Source organism: Bufo bufo, chromosome 6 (genome assembly GCF_905171765.1).
Source record: "Bufo bufo chromosome 6, aBufBuf1.1, whole genome shotgun sequence".
NCBI lineage: Eukaryota > Metazoa > Chordata > Amphibia > Anura > Bufonidae > Bufo > Bufo bufo.
The window spans coordinates 124338916-124359806 of record NC_053394.1 but is presented as its reverse complement, the minus strand read 5'-3'; the positions used below and the strand labels follow the sequence as shown (position 1 = coordinate 124359806).

General features: G+C 42.1%; 1 protein-coding gene across 3 annotated transcripts in view; it reads right to left on the bottom strand.

The window, feature by feature from the left end:
• Positions 1 to 20891, bottom strand: part of LOC121005266 — a 179414-nt gene that overhangs the window by 135857 nt on the left and 22666 nt on the right. For 2 of the 3 annotated variants that reach the window (XM_040437895.1, XM_040437898.1), the window contains exons 4-9: positions 19710 to 19751; positions 18682 to 18720; positions 13182 to 13235; positions 9187 to 9249; positions 7406 to 7486; positions 216 to 820 (exon numbers count right to left, since the gene is read on the bottom strand). In XM_040437895.1, the coding sequence (XP_040293829.1) occupies positions 216 to 820; positions 7406 to 7486; positions 9187 to 9249; positions 13182 to 13235; positions 18682 to 18720; positions 19710 to 19751 (884 nt within the window). The remainder of the gene's footprint in view (positions 1 to 215; positions 821 to 7405; positions 7487 to 9186; positions 9250 to 13181; positions 13236 to 18681; positions 18721 to 19709; positions 19752 to 20891) is intronic. The other variant, XM_040437896.1, reaches the window with a different exon arrangement.

Below are 20891 nucleotides of genomic sequence, written 5' to 3'. Positions count from 1 at the left end.
GAAGCTGGTCTTAATGAACACTTGCACTGTCGGTGGAGTTATGAAGAGTTGCCGGACTCTTCATAACTTTGGTAGATCCACCGCCGTTTCTAATTGTAAGACAGCCTCCGAGCTGTGTTACATTTAGACCATTTTGTACGCCTGAAACAAAATGTGACCCCCAAAATGTATATATTGTTTAAACAGTTCCAAATTTCTGATATGTGCCACCTTACCTTTTCAGTAATAACCACAACAAAAATATGCTTTATATCCCAAGGCAGCTGGATTAAATATTCAACCACTGTGTTCATGTCCGGCCTTCTAACATCTCGAAAACCATTTTGATCCATCAAAGAAATGCAGTCTTCCAGCATTTGCACATGCGCCTCATGTTTTTCCAATCGCCTTGGCCAAGCCTTGATCCTTGCAATCATTGAAATAGTAAGTTTGAGATAATTGTTTTGATAGAGTTGTTCAAAAGATTTGGTGCTGGTTTTGAACCATTTCAGGGTCAGAGCCTTCATATGGTACTTTAAGTCACTATCATGGCATTTATAGATCCTAATGTAAATGGCAGCTAAGATCCAGAAGTATAGCTTTTCATAGTAGCTGTTGATTTCACATTTCCTCATATAATCTTTTTCCAGCAGAATTCTCACCTCAGTTTCGAACCTTAACAAACTGACATTTCTATAAAACTTGTTAATGCGCTTTTGGATTGTTTTTGTCAATGTTCGAGCAGCAAAATGACTGATCTTCTCATCATGGTGATGACAATGACTCAAAAGGACATCTGGAGAAGTTGTTGACTTAAGGTCTTCAAGGTATGTACCGTCATCTGTTTTAATAAAGGAACATTTTACTACAAGTAAAAGCCACTAGTCCAGGAGATTCCAACTAGTTTCTAATGCCGTGCCCAGTGTTAGTGAGAGGAAGCCCCTGAAGGATGGACCTGGTGAATATATCAGAGTACCTTGTCATAGGTTCCATAGCCTAAAGTACCACATATATCACTAGATTTTTCAGCTAAATGATTCACTGTAACTGGGCAGCCAGAAAGTGCTTTCTAAAATTTCGAAGCCCAACTCCTTCACTATCCTTTGAATGCCGTAGATGTACCTCATTTACCATCGCATCCAATGATCGCATCCAGGAGTATTAGTGATGAAATATAACACCTACGCTAATACAACCATTTTAGCAAGGCACACTCTGATCTTATAAGTTAGAGGGAGTTTATTCCATACTTCAAAGAGCACCTGTCAGCAGGATCAAACCTATTAACCAGGCATACTGCCTAGTATGGTTGATACCAGTCATTAAAATAATTAATGCCTTGCCTTCCAGAGAAAAAAGACTTTTATTATTTATGCAAATTAGGGCTTCAGTGCACCAAGGGGAGTGGGCAGCACTGTAAAGTTGAGTAGCTGAGAGGCTAGGCCCCGCCCATTGTGCACTGAAGCCATCATTTGCATAAATAATAAAAGGAAAAACACAACTATTGTCCACAAGACGTGTATCATTTTAAATAGGGTCAACTCTACCAGGCAGTGTAAGTGGCTTAACAGGTGCTCTTTAAGTTTGGCTCTAAAGCTTAGTGCCCTGCTTCCATCAGAGAGGAGTCTTGTTTAAACTCATTATGCGTAGAATTTTTTTTTTAAATCATTTTTGACAGTTTAAGGCCCCTTTCACATGGGCGAGTATTCCGCGCGGGTGCAATGCGTGATGTGAACCCGCGCTGAATCCTGACCCATTAATTTCTATGGGGCTGTGCAAACGAGCGGTGATTTTCATGCATCACTTGTGCGTTAGGTGAAAATCGCAGCATGTTCTATATTGTGCGTTTTCCACGCAACGCAGGCCCCATAGAAGTGAATCGGGCTGCGTGAAAATCACAAGCATCCGCAAACAAGTGCGGATGCGGTGCGATTTTCACGCACGGTTGCTAGGAGATGATCGGGATGGAGACCCGATCATTATTATTTTCCCTTATAACATGGTTATAAGGGAAAATAATAGCATTCTGAATACAGAATGCATAGTACAATAGCGCTGGAGGGGTTAAAAAAAAATAATAATAATTTAACTCACCTTAATCCACTTGATCCCGCAGCCCGGCTTCTCTTCTGTCTTCTTCTTTGCTCTGTGCAGGAAAAAGACCTGTGGTAACGTCACTCCGGTCATCACATGATCCATCACCATGGTAAAAGATCATGTGACGGACCATGTGATGACCGAAATGACATCACCACAGGTCCTTTTCCTGCACACAGCAAAGAAGAAGACAGAAGAGATTCCGGCTGCGTGATCAAGTGGATTAAGGTTGAGTTAAATTATTATTATTATTTTTTTTAACCCCTCCAGCCCTATTGTACTATGCATTCTTATTCAGAATGCTATTATTTTCCCTTATAACCATGTTATAAGGGAAAATAATACAATCTACAGAACACCGATCCCAAGCCCGAACTTCTGTGAAGAAGTTCGGGTTTGGGTACCAAACATGACGATTTTTCTCACGCGCGTGCAAAACGCATTACAATGTTTTGCACTTGCGCGGAAAAATCGTGCATGTTCCCACAACGCACCCGCACCTTTTCCTGCAACGCCCGTGTGAAAGAGGCCTAAAAAAAAATTTTTTGCTAGTGCTATATCATTAAAATTAAATAGACGGCATAAAGCAGAAGGTGCTCCTAATTAAGGACAGACAGACTGTTGGACCTGTGATGAGGTGTGGTTACAAAGATTGGAGATAGAGATGAGCGAAGTTATAAAAAATTAGATTCGGCTGCTTCGCTGAAATTCACAAAGAAATTCTATTAAGTACGAATTACTTTGTCACAAATCGCATTCCATTGTATGTAGCGGGCACAATAACGGGGAACAGCGACCATGCCTCCCTCCATCATTGAACCTCTCAGATGCCACGCTCAACACTGATCATGGCATCACCTTAAGGCCTTTTATGGGTTAATCAGGGGTTAAAAAAACAAAAACAATACATACTCACCTCATTCATTTGCTCGCAGAGAGGCCGTCGCAGCTAGGGGAATAGCTAAAGGCTCATGGGCCCTGGTGCAAGAGTTCACCTTGGGCCCCCCTTCACTCAGCGCTGGTGCACCTAGCTTTTCTGCTGCCCGAGGCCAAATTCTCAACCTAACCCCTTCCCTCCAGTCCTACTGTTAAAGGGGTTGTCCTCTTTTTACTACTGTGGACCTAACCTCAGGATAGGTCATCAATACCAGATCGGCCGGGGTCCTCCGGCACCCCCAACGATCAGCTGTATGAAGAGAGGGCAGCACTCATATGAGAGCTGCTTTCTCTGCTCTGTTCACTAGTGTTGAGCGCGAATATTCGAATCACGAATTTATATTGCGAATATTGCCACTTAGAGAATTCGCTAATATTTTGAATATAGTGCTATATATTCGTATTCGCGAATAGTGTTGATTGCAAATATTCTAATTGCGAATTTATCGCAAATTTATTGCGAATATCGGCACCAATAGGAAAGTTGCCTACCCCTTAGTGTTGATTGCAAATTATCTAATCGCGAATTTTTAGCGCAAATATATTACATTGCCGATTTTCGCAATCAAGAAAATAATGACTGGAGCTCACGAATTCTCGAATTTGCAAATTCATGGCGAATGTTCGGCCAAAAGATTTGTTAAATATAGTGAATTCGAATATTGCCTATGCCGCTCATCACTACTGTTCACCTGCTCACCGTTGCATTTGCAGTGATGAGCAGGTAAACAGAGCAAGGAAGGCAGCGCTCGTACGGGGAAAAAAAAAACTGCAAACCCCTCTAAAGACATACTTGGAAAACATTACATACAGTGCTACAGAACATACACGATAATACAGCGCCACATACCACTTACATCCAGTGACTTCTCTTCTCTGATGTAGACATCCTCTTTCCTCTTCTTCTCCTGTCAGACCAAACTGTCATGGTGACTTCTTTCCGCTGCGCCTCGTCTCTGCAGAGTTTAACAAACTTTTTTACTTTTCCATCATCCTCCCACCTTCTTAACACCCCATCCTGACACCCCAATACTGTGTCCACTGTGCTCCCCAATACTTTATTTGCAGAAACAGTCCCCCTGAAAATACTGGTACGACACAGATAGTGTGTCAGTACAAAAACACCCCTTTATATTGTTCGCTAGAACACCCCCTTCCTTTCAGATCAGACCCCCATATAAAACTCTAAATGAGATCGTCCCCATCTCAGACCAAATCCCCTTTTGACCTCTATGTCAGACCCCATATAAGATCCCAGTTTTAGACCTCAGATCAGACCCCCATTAGACCTCCATGTAAGTCTCTGACCCAATGTCATACCTCAGATAAGAACCCCATTAGACCTCCAGACCCCCATATCAGACCTCCAGACCCCCATATCAGACCTCAGACCAGACCTCCAGATCCCCATTACACCTCAGACCAGACCCCCATTAGACCTCCAGACCCCAATATCTGACCCCCAGTCAGACCTCCAGCCCCCCCAGTCAGACCTCCCAGTCAGACTTACAGACCCCCATTAAACCACTCCAGAACCCCAGTCAGACCTCCAGACCCCCCATTAGACCACTCTAGACCCCCAGTCAGACCTCTCCAGACCCCCAGTGAGACCTCCAGACCCCCAGTGAAACCTCTCCAGACCCCCAGTGAGACCTCTCCAGACCCCCAGTGAGACCACTCTAGACCCCCAGTCAGACCACTCCAGACCCCCCCAGTCAGACGTCCAGACCCCCCATTAGACCTCCATATCAGACCTCAGATCAGACTGTAAAATAATAATGTAACTTACCTCTCCAGCCGCCACTCTCCCTGTCCTGGCTGTCTTCTCTTCTCAAAGCCAAGGCTGCAGTCACCTGACATCCTGCAGCATCAGGTAATAGTGTGCTCTGTACGTCCTGACGCTGCAGGCAGCCAGGACACAGCAGCACGGGCCCTGAGAATAGCAAGCAGCAGGAGGGGTACGTACAGCGATCACAGCGCTTCCCTCCCCCTCCTCCTGCAGACTAGTGAGAGCTTCCATTATGTAAGCGCTCACTAGTATTTCCTTTATAAGATGCACTGCATCTTATAAAGGGCAAAGTACAGTGCCACTGGCAAGGCGGGCCATCTGGGCCCTAGTGGCTTAGGGGCCCAGTCGCAACTTCTATAGTTACGCCAGTGGTCGCGGCCATCTTGATTGAAGAGAACGCACCAAATATCACATGCGTTGAAGGCATCACATCATCACGCTGACCAGGTGCTTTGATGTCACCACTGATGACATCCCCACGCCCAGCCAGCGTGATGACATGGTGACGTTACGTGTCAGCACACGCAAGATTTGGCACGTTTTCTTCAATCAAGATGGCTGTGGCTGCCTGTCCACAAGCAAATGGAGAAGGTGAGTATTTTTTTTTGTTTTTTACCATTTCAGGAAAAATGTATTCATTACCGTGAAGCGCAAGGAAATTCGGCTTTGTGACAAATCTAATTTTTTCAGAAATTTGGATCAAAGTTCACTCAACACCAATTGGGGGGAATCACAGACAGCACAGAAAGTAGATTCCAAATGCTCCCAGTTCTATGAGAAGGCAGAAGATACAAGCATAGCCCACATCCTTAGGCCTCTTTCACACGAACGATACGGATTGGCTCCGGATGCGTTCAGGGAAACTCTCACCATTTTGCAAGCAAGTTCAGTCAGTTTTGTCTGCGATTGCGTTCAGTTTTTTCTGCGCGGGTGCAATGCATCTTGATGCGTTTTTCACACGCGTGATAAAAAACTGAGGGTTTACAAACAACATTTCTTAACAACCATCAGTGAGAAACGCATTGCATCCGCACTTGCTTCCAGATGCAATGCGTTTTTCACTGAAGCCCCATTCACTTTTATGGGGCCGGGGCTGCGGGAAAAACGCTGAATATAGAACATGCTGCGTTTTTCACGCAACGCAGAACTGATGCGTGAAAAAAATGTACAAAAACCCATTGAAATGAATGGGTCACGATTCAGTGTGGGTGCGATGCGTTCACGTCACGCATTGCACCCGCGCGGAAAACTCGCTCGTGTCCTCCCCAAGCACTATATCACGCTGCCAGCTGGCATCTGGAACACACAAGGGGTAAGAAGAGTACCATCCATGAAAAAAAAGCCTAACAGCATGCATGTCTGCTCACATGCTCCATATACTGGCTGAGGGGCCAACTCCTTAATAACTTTGTCCAATCAATAACCTAGGGAATGTAGTTAAATCCCATGTAGCTTTCTTTCCATAGAGCTGATCACCAAGTGTATTATTGGGTGTGTACGTTATGGGTGCCTAGGTTCTCACAGCCAATCGCATGGGTCACACACCACTACAGGTGCCCATATGCATTAGATAACGTTGGCTGAATCCACTGGTTTCACTCACTAGCACTGGGAAGCACTTTATATCCAGCATGCTCAGCAGCACTTAATAATTTCCGTGACCGAAATCGCACGCAATAAGCCACAGGTATTACGAAGTACACTTTTGACATAATTACACAATTGAAGATATTACACTTTTTGAAACCTAATGCGAACTTCAATATCACAATAAAGAACATTTTCTTGCACTTTGCTGCAGAGTATTGTGCTATTTATTTATTTTTTCTAATGAACTCGCAGATTATGGTGGGTACTGACATACAGTCAGCCTCTCCTGCCATAATCGGAATCGCGTGGGTGCATGGTGGTTTCTCAGTTCTCCTCTACCTGAAAGTCAGGCATGTTGAATTTTACATATCTGATCCTTTTGTTCTCAGATAAGGTGTATAGACACCAAAAGGATGGCCCTTCTTCTATCACAAATTTTGGCTGAACGTGTTGGGACTCTTGGACTTCTCACACAGCCTCTGTCTGCTGCACAGAGCCTATATGGAGGTACATGGAGGGCCACCAGCTGTGTTCTAAGGATCCACAGTAGAGTGCTCTATGATATCCTTCCCAAGAAGCAATATGGCACCCAATGTAACAAGGCTTTTTTTTCATACAGAATTCCAATCTAAGGCATTTGGAGGTATTGTATGGTTCTGTATAGCAGAGATGTCATCTTATTGGTCCATCCTACTGTTTGAACCCCATCAATCCATGCACATCTCCTTTGTTTTTTAACCTTTATAAAGAAATTTGCAAATGCAGTTACCTACATATGTAGACATTTTCTATTTATCAGTGGGGCTCCCAATACCTGGGCCCCTCAAATTAATTGGTTAATTAGAAATCTCTTTAGTGTTTCCCAAATCATCTAAAAAATCGGAATCACTTTAGAGCAGAGCCTGGTCATGCAAAGTCCAAGTACAAAACTTGTAGATGCCTCCCTCATTTGTAGATATGGCTTCTCATATGCATGATAGCTATTTCTAATGAAATTAAAGTTACATTACAAACCCGTCTTAAAGGCAGTTGAAAAACATCTTGATTGCTGCACTTGTATTTGTGGTAATAATACAGTTTCATGTTCTTCTTCTTCTGAATGGAAAAAGAAAGACAGATATAAAAATATTATCTGGATAAACACTGTTCCATACCCAGCTGTCGTAGGTGTGAATCATGAAAGATCAATATAATCATGTGGTTTTCTGGGATCACTATGATTTTTAACAGATATACTAATGTAGTTGCCTATCTTATCTTCTCCATTATTTTTTTTCCAATTTGGACTCTTGTGACCTATATTTACCATTTGAACAAATCACCCTGGTTTCTTTACACCCTGTATGTAGAACTTACTGTTGCTGCATCCAATCAAACTCATGATGCACCTCTACTTTCTCTGCCACAGCTCCAGCACCACCCCTAACAACACCCAGCTAGTTTATAGCTCCTCCCACCCAGTTACATAGACACTCCCCTATCACTGCCCCTAACAGCCCCCAGCTATTTGATAGCTCCTCCCACCCAGCTAGTTACATAGACACTACTCTATCACCGCCCCCAACACCCAGCTAGTTTATAGCTCCTCCGACCCAGTTAGTTACATAGACACTCCCCTATCACCGCCTCTAACTACGCCCAGTTAATTTATAGCTCCTCCCACCAGCTAGTTACATAGACACTCCCCTATCACCGCCTCTAACAACCCCCAGCTTGTTTATAGCTCCTCCCACCAGCTAGTTACATAGACACTCCCCTATCACCGCCCCTAACAACTCCCAGCTAGTTTATACCTCCTCCCACCAGTTAGTTACATAAACACTCCCCTATCACCGCCCCTAACAACTCCCAGCTATTCTATAGCTCCTCCCACCCCGCTAGTTATATAGACACTCCCCTATCACCACCCCTGTTGCTGCTTTGCTCCACCGATGGACATAACATCACAGTTAGGGCTCATGCACACAACCGTTGTTGTTTGGCAGTACGCAAATTGCAGATCCGCAAAACACGGATCAGCCAACCCATAATAGAACAGTCCTATCCTTGTCCATAATGCGGAACGGACATGTGGACATAAGGACACGGAGTAATTAATTTTTTTTTTGGCCCCATCAAATTCAATGGTTTCACATACAGACGGCAGAAAAAACTGAATGGACACGTGCATGAGCCCTAACCGTATTTTTCGTCCACATCTGATCCACATTTTGTGCGGATAGGATACGGACCCATTCATTTCAATGGGTCCACAAATAATGCGCAAAGCACATTGTGTGCTGTCCGCATCCGTATGTCCATTCAGTAGCTCCGCAAAAAAAAATAGAACATGTCCGGTTTACAGACAAGGATAGGCATTATTACAATGGATCTGCCAAAAAAAAAAAAGGATGCAGCACAGATGTTACATGGATGTCATCTGTATTTTTTGCAGATCCGCAAAATACATACAGTTATGTGAAAGAGGCCTAAATAAGAGCTGCATGGACATGGTCATATGACCACAACCAAGAACGGAAGATAGGGGCAATAAAGGTCAAATAAATACTTTACAGCTTCATAAATGATTATTTTAAAGCATGTTGGTGCAAACTGGGAAACCCCTTTAATGCACCCCATAATTTGGTCTTTAAATGTTTGTAAGTTAGTTTTGTAGCATAAAAATATGCTTGGGCTGTACCATAGCAATTGGCACCGCCGCCTACATGCCCCTGGGGACCAAAGTGGTCACTCTAGTATTAATAATGATTCTCCATGATTTTCCACTACCAGTTGTTTGAGGAGAGAAAACTTACCGTCTTCACGCAAAGTTCTTGAGTCAGGACAGTCCATGCTGCCTCTACCATGAAAAAGTCGTCCTAGAGAAACAAACAAAATAAAGATCTACCTCGTTCTCTCTCTAGATGGTTGGATAGTCATAAAAGAGACCTAAGGTTGCGTTCACGCATTGTTTTGTAGTTTTTATGGCTTTTTTTTATTTATAGTGTTTTTTTGGAAGACATCTTTTTGCTGTGTCATTTAGAGATAAAACACCAGCTCCAGATGTCACATAGAAGTTTATGGGAAATATTCATAGGATAGAACGTTTTTTTTTTTTTCTGTAGTGGTGTATTTTCACCCTTAAAAGATTTGTCTCACTTCATCAAGTGGCATTTATTGTGATAGAAAAATTAATTTAGTTTTAAAAAATGTAATAAAAAAATTTTTACAAGAAAAAAATGGGAAAAAATTTAATAAAAAGAATTTTACAAGAAAAATTAATTCAGCCAGTAAAGGAAGCAATATGGACAATCACAATACATTAGTAAGTGGCTTGTATTAACTTTCTCTACAGAATAAATGCTATTTGCAAAAGTGACACAACCCCCTTAAGATGTATTATTTGTTTCTATGGCGTATTTCTCTAATTGTGACATGCACTGGTATTTTTTCCCCTCTGATTTTTCTCCCATTACACCGCCATTGTTTTTTTTATAAAAAAAATTCAAGAAGGAGCTGACAGAGGAAGCAGAACGAGCAAGTGCACAGAGTGGCTTAGGCCTGCCCTTGGTGCACTTAAAGGGGTTGTCCAGGTTCAGAGCTGAACCCGGACATATCCCCTTCACCCAGGCAGCCCCACTGAGTGAAGCATCGGAGCATTTCATGGTCCTATGCTCTCCCTTGCCCTGCGCTGCATGAAATGCTCCTACATTCAGGTCCATAAATATTGGGACATCGACACAATTCTAAAATTTTTGGCTCTATACACCACCACAATGGATTTGAAATGAAACGAACAAGATGTGCTTTAACTGCAGACTGTCGGCTTTAATTTGAGGGTATTTACATCCAAATCAGGTGAACGGTGTAGGAATTACAACAGTTTGCATATGTGCCTCCCACTTGTTAAGGGACCAAAAGTAATGGGACAGAATAATAATCATAAATCAAACTTTCACTTTTTAATACTTGGTTGCAAATCAATTGCAGTCAATTACAGCCTGAAGTCTGGAAAGCATAGACATCACCAGACACGGGGGTTCATCCCTGGTGATGCTCTGCCAGGCATCTACTGCAACTGTCTTCAGTTCCTGCTTGTTCTTGGGGCATTTTCCCTTTAGTTTTGTCTTCAGCAAGTGAAATGCATGCTCAATCGGATTCAGGTCAAGTGATTGACTTGGCCATTGCATAACATTCCACTTCTTTCCCTTAAAAAACTCTTTGGTTGCTTTTGCAGTATGCTTTGGGTCATTGTCCACCTGCATTGTAAAGCGCCGTCCAATGAGTTCTAAAGCATTTGGCTGAATATGAGCAGATAATATTGCCCGAAACACTTTACAATTCATCCTGCTGCTTTTCTCAGCAGTCACATCATCAATAAATACAAGAGAACCAGTTTCATTGGCAGCCATACATGCCCACGCCATGACACTACCACCACCATGCTTCACTGATGAGGTGGTATGCTTAGGATCATGAGCATTTCCTTTCCTTCTCCATACTCTTCTCTTCCCATCACTCTGGTACAAGTTAATCTTGGTCTCATCTGTCCATAGGATGTTGTTCCAGAACTGTGAAGGCTTTTTTAGATGTCGTTTGGCAAACTCTAATCTGGCCTTCCTGTTTTTCAGGCTCACCAATGGTTTACATTTTGTGGTGAACCCTCTGTATTCACTCTGGTGAAGTCTTCTCTTGATTGTTGACTTTGACACACATACACCTACCTCCTGGAGAGTGTTCTTGATCTGGCCAACTGTTGTGAAGGGTGTTTTCTTCACCAGGGAAAGAATTCTTCGGTCATCTACCACAGTTGTTTTCCATGGTCTTCCGGGTCTTTTGGTGTTGCTGACCTCACCAATGCGTTCCTTCTTTTTAAGAATGTTTCAAACAGTTGTTTTGGCCACGCCTTATGTTTTTGCTATCTCTCTGATAGGTTTGTTGTGTTTTTTCAGCCTAATGATGGCTTGCTTCACTGATAGTGACAGCTCTTTGGATCTCATCTAGAGAGTTGACAGCAACAGATTCCAAATGCAAATATCACACTTGAAATGAACTCTGGACCTTATATCTGCTCATTGTAATTGGGATAATGAGGGAATAACACACACCTGACCATGGAACAACTGAGAAGCCAATTGTCCCATTACTTTTGGTCCCTTAGTGGGAGGCACATATGAAAACTGTTGTAATTCCTACACCGTTCACCTGATTTGGATGTAAATACCCACAAATTAAAGCTGACGTTCTGCAGTTAAAGCACATCTTGTTCGTTTCATTTCAAATCCATTGTGGTGGTGTATAGAGCCAAAAATCTTAGAATTGTGTCGATGTCCCAATATTTATGGACCTGACTGTATGCTCATCTCAGAGGGGCCGTTTAGAAGGGGATATGTCCAGGTTCAGCTCTGAACACAGAAAACCCCTTTAAGAGTGCCAGGTGGTAAAACTGACTATATGGACAAAAACACCTAGATAATAGTCAAAAAAACCTCTAAAAAGTCACTTGGAATAAACAACCTTTTATACAAGCCAAAAATCTGCCAAATAAGTGCTCGCTGAATGTGGGTTTTCGAATATCACAGTGTGTAAACATGGCGGCGATCAGCTAACAAACGAGCAACTTGTGCAACATTACAGCCTAACTCATTGGGGCCTTTGTCAAGCAAACAAATTATGTCAAATACAAGTATATATATCCATAGTGCTTGGTGACAACATAATTACATGATTAATTGCCAATAATCCAAATAGCGTAAATCTTTTTACAAAACGTGATTTAAAATACATGACAGTAATATCAAAAGTGTTACAACATGATATATAACGCCCCAGAGGTGCATTACCACTTCTGCACCCCGCCACTATCTCCTATGGTTAACCTAATGTCATCCTCTGTACTAATTTCCAGGTCTTGCAAAATGTGTACTCATATTTCTTGTTATGCAACTGTTCACATGTAATATGCCTGGTTCACCTGCAGGTGGCAGCATAAATGGCAGAGCTATCTCACAGAGAATGGAGCTCTTCTTTCCATTCTACCACCCCCTCTTTGGTGTGGTGGGTGTGTCCTACTTGCTGCAGGGAGGGAGGAGTTTAGTTTAGAGCCAGTCGAGTTTACCCCCTGGTAGGGGAAGGCAGCAAGAACCCGTCCCTCCTGGACGAGCCCTGTCTGGGTCAGCTAGAGCACCTTCAGCTCCGCTGCACCTGGAGGCCAGAGCCTGAAGTCTCAGAGACCAGGAGTAAAGTGCTCCCTGGACAAAGTTAGAGACAGACCAGATTACAAAGTGAAGTACAGAATAAAGAGGAAGCTGAGTTCTATAGCAACCCTGTCAGCATAGCAGAGTCAGAGAATGAATGATGTAGCAGAGAGGAGTTTGCCTGCCACAGTTAATGCCAAAGCCTTCTGGGAACCAAGACAAAGCCGGAAATGGTTTGGAGAAACGTTTATTGAGAGTAAAGCTGTTATCAACTTTATCACAAGGTCTGGACTCAAATTATGCTTCATCCCCTACAACAAAACCCCCTTTGCTCTGCTTCGGACAACAACACCTGGGTTCCAGCGTATCCAGGTAGGAGCACTGTGACACGTGCACTAACATTGAGGGACATTTAGGCCACCCTACACCACTCTGGCATTCCTACACCTGGGTACCACCATATCCCTAAAAGGGGCCCTGTGCCCTTGTTGCTTCACTGCAACTGGCGTCACGACAAACGTTTGCTTTAAGGGACCCATGGCCGTTGCCCCCTCCCCCGTCCATTGCAGATAGATGATAGATAGATAGATAGATAGATACTGTATAAAACATACCTTCTTCATGCAAAGGATGACTGTTCATTCTGTCTTTAGAATGAAAGAGACGCCCTTTAACACAAAAAATAACACATAAATTACGATAAATATCTCTCTTAGGCTTAGTTCACACGTCAGTGCAGATCTTTCCCTTACTTCATCTCTGTGTAGCCTTCACTCCTGGTTTTGGTTCACAATCACTGATGGAAATCACTGACCAAATCACAGAAGTGAGAACTAGGCTTTACGGTGCCAATACACAGTGCAGTTCAGCTGCGAGATCTTCAAGCGGATTATCGCTAATTGCTGGCCGCACCTGTACTTGCCACATTGCTCCTGTACAAGTGCAGCTCAGCATTTAGATCCCAAAGCCTGAATGCAAAAGGTACAGGCACCCTTTCTCTCTATGTATATGTTTAGATAGATAGATAGATAGATAGATAGATGAAACAAAGAGCAACATCAGAACAGCAAACTTGTAAGTGTGGGTGCAATCCATCTTGTACAACAGGTGGCGAAGTCCACAGGTAAATCCAAATGAAAATGATGAGGCAGCACTCCAAAAGTAGAGATAAGGTGTGAGACCCTTTAATATCCCTTGTGCAATGTTTCAGCCTAACTCATTGGGGTCTTTGTCAAGCAAACAAATGATGTCAAATACAAGTATATATATCCATAGTGCTTGGTGACAACATAATTACATGATTAATTGCCAATAATCCAAATAGTGTCAAATTTTATACAAAACGTGATTCAAAATAAATGACAGTAATATCAAAAGTTTTACAACATGATTGGTACATAATACATGTCGTCCAGCAAAAACTCGATAATGTACAAAGTAATAATAAAGCGCACAGTGAATAATTGACCAGCAGCTGTGGAGAAGTGAATTGTGTATATTAAAAGGGGAGCAACAGCTGGTTTGAATAAACTTAATAACAAAACATCTACTACCTCGTTGGTGGTTCCAGTTTGAGCCATAGCGTTCAGGGCATGCTACTGCGCATGCTCCGGCGTACGCACAGTCACAAACCATCGCCCGCCGAGATGCAGGTCACGTGACCCAGGCGCGTCATCATGTGACTGATATCACGTGAGCTCTTCCTAGGAAAAGCGTCCTCGTCTGGGGGAGGGAGGGGAGAGACTGTCACGGGCACATGCAGGCAGTAACAGTCACATGACCCAACGGCAAGTACATATAAACAAAAATTCTAAGAAATGCAAACTGATGTGGCGATACTGGGACATTGAAGAACAAATCAAAACCAGGCAGAATCAGCCAGAGAGTGAAGATAGTATCTACATTGTGTACAAACCCAAATGTTGGGGACATTATGAAAAAGTAAGTATGTGGGTTCCAGCACAATGTAAATAATAAGACCGAGAGGGAGATGTTGAACATGATCAATGTCCAAACAACTCCCACTCACTATATATATATATATATATATATATATATATATAAGGGAGACAACGGGTTTGGGTGTGCAAAAGTGCCACTGACCATGGCTACATCTGCACCACCTGTTATGGTGCCAAGGAAGAAGGGCACAATTTCTTGTCCATCCCCAAGGGACCAAATTCTCATCCCAAACTCCCTATATGAAAATTACATACACCAATAAAAGGTGGTAACGCACATTAGGAACCCTGGAAGGCAAAATATAATATGGTAGAACTAGATAGCTGAAATATATAAGGTGTATTGTTCTCATAGTAGCTCCCAGAAAGCCAGACCAGAATAACAGAGAAAATATAATATAATGCCATGGATCACAAAATGGAACCATCAGGATGTAGAGATGACTAGATGACAAAGATGACGTGATTCTAAAAAGAAAAAGAGTAGATTAGTAACTTAGTAGAAAATGATATAGATGACATCATTCATGATATCCCACAGGTTGTCATGATGTGGATATTAAACTACACTGGAATGTAGCAGATCCCTGTATCTCACTCACAGAGGCTCCACTTGAACTCAGCGTTTAAGCCCTTGGGTTTAAGGGTCTGTAAACGATGAATCCTTTGGAGCTCCCTCTGCTTGAGAATTAGTTCTCTATCACCCCCTCTTCGTAAAGGTGGAACATGATCAATGATTCTAAATTTCAAATCTTTTTCTTTGTGTCCGGACTCAACAAAATGTTTAGGAACTGGTAAGTCTTTCCTTTTTTGTCGAATGGTGCATTTATGTTGATTTAATCTTGTCTTCAAGTCCCAAGTGGTCTCTCCAACATAGAGTAGGCCACACGGGAGATACACCACAAATGAACGTCTCAAGTAAGAAAATTACGTATATCAAAATGTGTACCCAGGGTGGGGTGAATTTATCTATCACCCTTCAACATATATGTGCAGTTCACACAATTCAAACAGGGATAACATCCCATCCTTTTAGACCCGATGTATGTCTGTACCTTCTTTTTCACAATGACATCGGCTTTGACAAGTTTATCGCGCAAATTCGGAGGGCGTCGTTATGACATGAGTGGAGGAACAGTGAGTTCATTACTGTGTTTGAGATTACTAGTTAAAATAGGCCACTGTTTTCTAATGATGTTGCTGATGTGGTTGCTTTGCTCTGAGTAGGTAGACACAAAGGGAATGCGTGCTAAAGGAGACTTTTTCCCAGTGACAGCAATATTTTGTGGTTTGAGTGTATTTGTGAGATGTTTAGCAATAAGAGTTGAGGGATAACCTCTATTTTTAAATTTTCTAACCATTTGCTGATACCTTACGAGACATTGTTTAGAGTCCTGTACTATGCGTTTGATTCAAAAAAATTTACTATAAGGTAGCGAGTCAATGGTGGACCAAGGGTGACAGCTCTCATACCTCAATAACGTATTACAATCTGTGGGCTTGGTGTAAAGGTCAGTGCACAACTTATCACCCCTCACATATACTGTGGTATCAAGAAATTGTACCTGCTCCATAGAGTAAGTCAAAGTAAAGGTGATGTCTGGGTCAATCTGATTCAAATAATTATGAAAGTCCTGTAATGTAGCTACATTTCCATTCCAAATTAGGAAGATATTGTGGCTGTATCTCCACCACCCCAACACGTGGTTGAAGTGGTGGGACACATAGACGTACTCCTCCTCTAAAACTTCCATTAAAATATTTGCGTACGTAGGCGCCACGTTGGGCCCCATCGCGGTCCCACGTAGTTGTAAATAAAAATGGTTTATAAATTAAAAATAATTATGACGCAGAACTAAGTTAAGCAGGTGGAGAATAAAAGGCATAGTACAGGACCCTAAACAACGTCCCGTAAGGTATCAGCAAATGGTTAGCAAATTCAAAAATAGAGGTTATCCCTCAACTGTTATTGCTAAACATCTCACAAATACACTCAAACCACAAAATATTGCTGTCACTGGGAAAAAGTCTCCTTTAGCACGCATTCCCTTTGTGTCTACATACTCAGAGCAAAGCAACCACATCAGCAACATCATTAGAAAACAGTGGCCTATTTTAACTAGTAATCTCGAACATATTAATGAACTCACTGTTCCTCCACTCATGTCATATTGACGCCCTCCGAATTTTGCGTGACAAACTTGTCAAAGCCGATGTCATTGTGAAAAAGAAGTTACAGACATACATCAGGTCTAAAAGGATGGGAAGATATCACTGTTTGAATTGTGTGAACTGCACATATACTGTATGTTGAAGGGTGATAGATAAATTCACCCCACCCTGGGTACACATTTTGATATACGTAATTTTCTTACTTGTGACAGTACATTTATGGTGTATCTCGAAGAGGAGATTAAATCAACATAGATACACCATTCGACAAAAAAGGAAAGACTTACCAATTCCTAAACATTTTGTTGAGTCCGGACATAAAGAAAAAGATTTGAAATTTAGAATCATTGATCATGTTCCACCGTTATGAAGAGGGGGTGATAGAGAACTAATTCTCAAGCAGAGGGAGCTCCAAAGGATTCATCGTTTACAGACCCATAAACCCAAGGGCTTGAACGCTGAGTTTAAGTGGAGCCTCTGTGAGTGAGATACAGGGATCTGCTACAGTCCAGTGTAGTTTAATATCCACATCATGACAACCTGTGGGATATCATGAATGATGTCATCTATATCATTTTCTACTAAGTTACTAATCTTTTCTTTTTCTTTTTAGAATCACATCATCTTTGTCATCTTTGTCATCTAGTCATCTCTACATCCTGATGGTTCCATTTTGTGACCCGTGGCATTATATTATATTTTCTCTGTTATTCTGGTCTGGCTTTCTGGGAGCTACTATGAGAGCAATACACCTTATATATTTCAGCTATCTGGTTCAACCATATTATATTTTGCCTTCAAGGGTTCCTAATGTGCGTTACCACCTTTTTTTGGTGTATGTACTTTTCATATAGTGAGTTTGGGATGAGAATTTGGTCCCTTGGGGATGGATAAGGAATTGTGCCCTTCTTCCTTGGCACCATAACAGGTGGTGCAGATCTAGCCATGGTCAGTGGCACTTTTGCACACCCAATCCCGTTGTCTCCCTTATATATATATATATATATAGTGAGTGGGAGTTGTTTGGACATTGATCATGTTCAACATCTCCCTCTCGGTCTTATTATTTACATTGTGCTGGAACCCACATATTTACTATTTAATAATGTCCCCAACATTTGTGTTTGTACATAATGTAGATACTATCTTCACTCTCTGGCTGATTCTGCCTGGTTTTGATTTGTTCTTTAATGTCCCAGTATCGCCACATCAGTTTGCATTTCTTAGAATTTTTGTTTATATGTACTTGCCGTCGGGTCATGTGACTGTTACTGCCTGCATGCACCCGTGACAGTCTTTCCCCTCCATACCCCAGAAGACGCGGCCACGTTTCCTAGGAAGTGCTAATGTGATATCAGTCACACGATGACGCGCCTGGGTCCCGTGACCCACGTCTTGGCGGGCGATGGTTTGTGACTGTGCGGAGGCCGAGCATGCGCAGTAGCATGCCCTGAATGCTATTGCTCACACTGGAACCACCAACGAGGTAGTAGATGTTTTGTTATTAAGTTTATTCAAACCAGCTGTTGCTCCCTTTTTAATATACACAATACCCTTCTCCACAGCGGGTGTCAATTGGTCAATTATGCACTGTGCACTTTATTATTACTTTGTACATTATTGATTTTTTGCTGGACGACATGTATTATATACCAATCATGTTGTAACACTTTTGATATTACTGTCATGTATTTTGAATCACGTTTTGTATAAAATTTGACACTATTTGGATTATTGGCAATTAATCATGTAATTATGTTGTCACCAAGCACTATGGATATATATACTTGTATTTGACATCATTTGTTTGCTTGACAAAGACCCCAATGAGTTGGACTGAAACGTTGCACAAGGGATATTAAAGGGTCTCACACCTTATCTCTACGTTTGGAGTGCTGCCTCATCATTTTCGTTTAGATAGATAAATAGATAATAGATAGATTTCTATATGTTCTAAATTAAAAATCAATAAGTCAATTACCTATTTTGAAAATGTCAAGGAGAGATGATCTGGAATTTTCTGCAGTAAAAAAAGAATGCATAAAATATGCTGCACAACTGTACTTTCCCCTTCTTACACCATTTAGTGAAAATACAGGAGCTGTGTTTTTTACCAGTCAGCAAATATGAACAAAGCTGAATTGTTCAACATGTACTAAAAGCTTTTTATAAGAAAATCACGTAGAAAAACAGAATCAATTTTGTAGGATAATTTTCAGGCATTTGCTGACTACCTCTAGGTATTCTGCAGGTGTTTACAGGGTTGAATGAGATGGACAGAAACAGTGCTACTCCTGCCCGTGGTCTACTTCCCACCCCAGAATTAAAAATAAAATTTGACAGTGCTCTTAGATGCTTCTGTATAGTCTTCTTTAAAAGCTCAGATGTTTGCACTGTGGATCTCTCCTTTTTCCTAACTTGCTAACAGGACATTTTTTTTATCTGCCATCATGTTACATATACAGTAGAGCTGCAGTCCGGTCTTGGTCACTCTGTCTACAAGCCTTCTACCTCTCAACACTCTAGCCTTCTTTGTCTTCCCCTTTTACATTGCAGAGAGATTGTCTGCTTGAATGAGTGCAGATGCTGCTGTAAGTACACAACCTAAAAAAGACCTCTACAGATAGCATGTTAGTCCCTGTTTAGATGAGCAATGCTTGCTGTAGCTGTATTTGATTCTTCATTTCATGTGTAGCTAGCTTACTCTTTCTCCTTGAGGAGGAAGCTATTTTAGTCTCCTCCCGTGATAAACTGTAAGGGTGCCTTCACACACGGCAGATTTTGTGGCAGAAAATTCTGTGACTGAAAATCAGTTCTATTCATTTGAATGAGGAAGCAAGCACATAGATTTATGCAGGCCCCATGAACAAGAGTGGTACTTGTTGGGAAGAAAGCAGCTATTTCTTTCAACTCATACAAAACCCTGTAAAGTGTGAAATAAAAGTGAGCTCTTTAATTTATTACTGCAATAACATAATTTTACAATTACTATAAGAATACCATACTCACTCTCTATGCACATTTCTGATGGAATGGAGGATACTGTAGAAGCTGAAACAAATAATAAAAAACACAGATTTTATTAGTAATGATTTCCAACAGCGCAATCCTTTTTTCTTCTGACAACTGCCATTAGGGGAAAGATCAGATCACCCACATTAGATGGTAGGTTGGTCATGTGTAAATTTGTGATTTTGGCTCACAATAATCTAATGTGTATTGCTATTTTAAGATTCCTTAGGATGATAAATTGCCTATAACACGTACCAATGGATGATGTAAAACAGGAGTAGGCACCTGGCAGACCACAGTCCAAATACGGACCATGGTTGTAAGCTGTCTGGAACCTTGCATGTCCCGCTTTCAACAGTATTTGAGCCCTTGGGACACAGATACAGTTGAATACAATGGTAGAGCCATCCGCTCCCTGCCTCACCATCCGTCTGCCATTAGTGGTTCAGCACGAGCACAACGTGGAGGAGACCTGTTCTGCTCTGTTCACCGCGGGGTAGGTGAGTATTTAGATCGGATGGAATATGGGTATCACCCAATCTATGTGGGGACAACATACTGTGTGAGGAGCGTTTAGAGGGCATCACTTTGAGTGGGGGCTCTTTAGAGGATTAATTCTGTGTGGGGGCACTTAGGGGGTCATCCTGCTGTGAAGGGGCACTAAAGGAGCATCATACTGGGTCAGGGACACTAAAGGAGTATCATACTGTGTGGGGGCATGAAGGGATTACATTTGTGTGAAGGGGGCACTTAGTAGCATCATACTGCATAGGGGGCACTAAGGGGGCATCATACTACATGGGGAGCCACACAGAGGGCATCATACCCTGTGAGGGGCACTAAAGGGCATCATATTGTTCAAGGGGCAAGATTACTGTCTAGGGCGGCACTAAGGGGTATCATTACTGTGTGGGGAGGCATTACGGGAGAATCCTTACTGTGTGGAGAGTATAGGCGGGATTGAGGAAGATTAGAGGTATAACTTATTGTTTAAAAATCTAATTGCCGCAGCACACTAGATGCCTCTAGAGTTGTTCCTCAGGCTTTGTGGCTCAGACCTGTGCCCAACATAAAACCCAGGTACGTGGACCTTTACAAAAAAGTTCTTGAGTACTCCTGATGTAGGAAGACATCTGGTGGGTTTGAATGAATGAACATTGCTCATTAAATCCTCTCCTC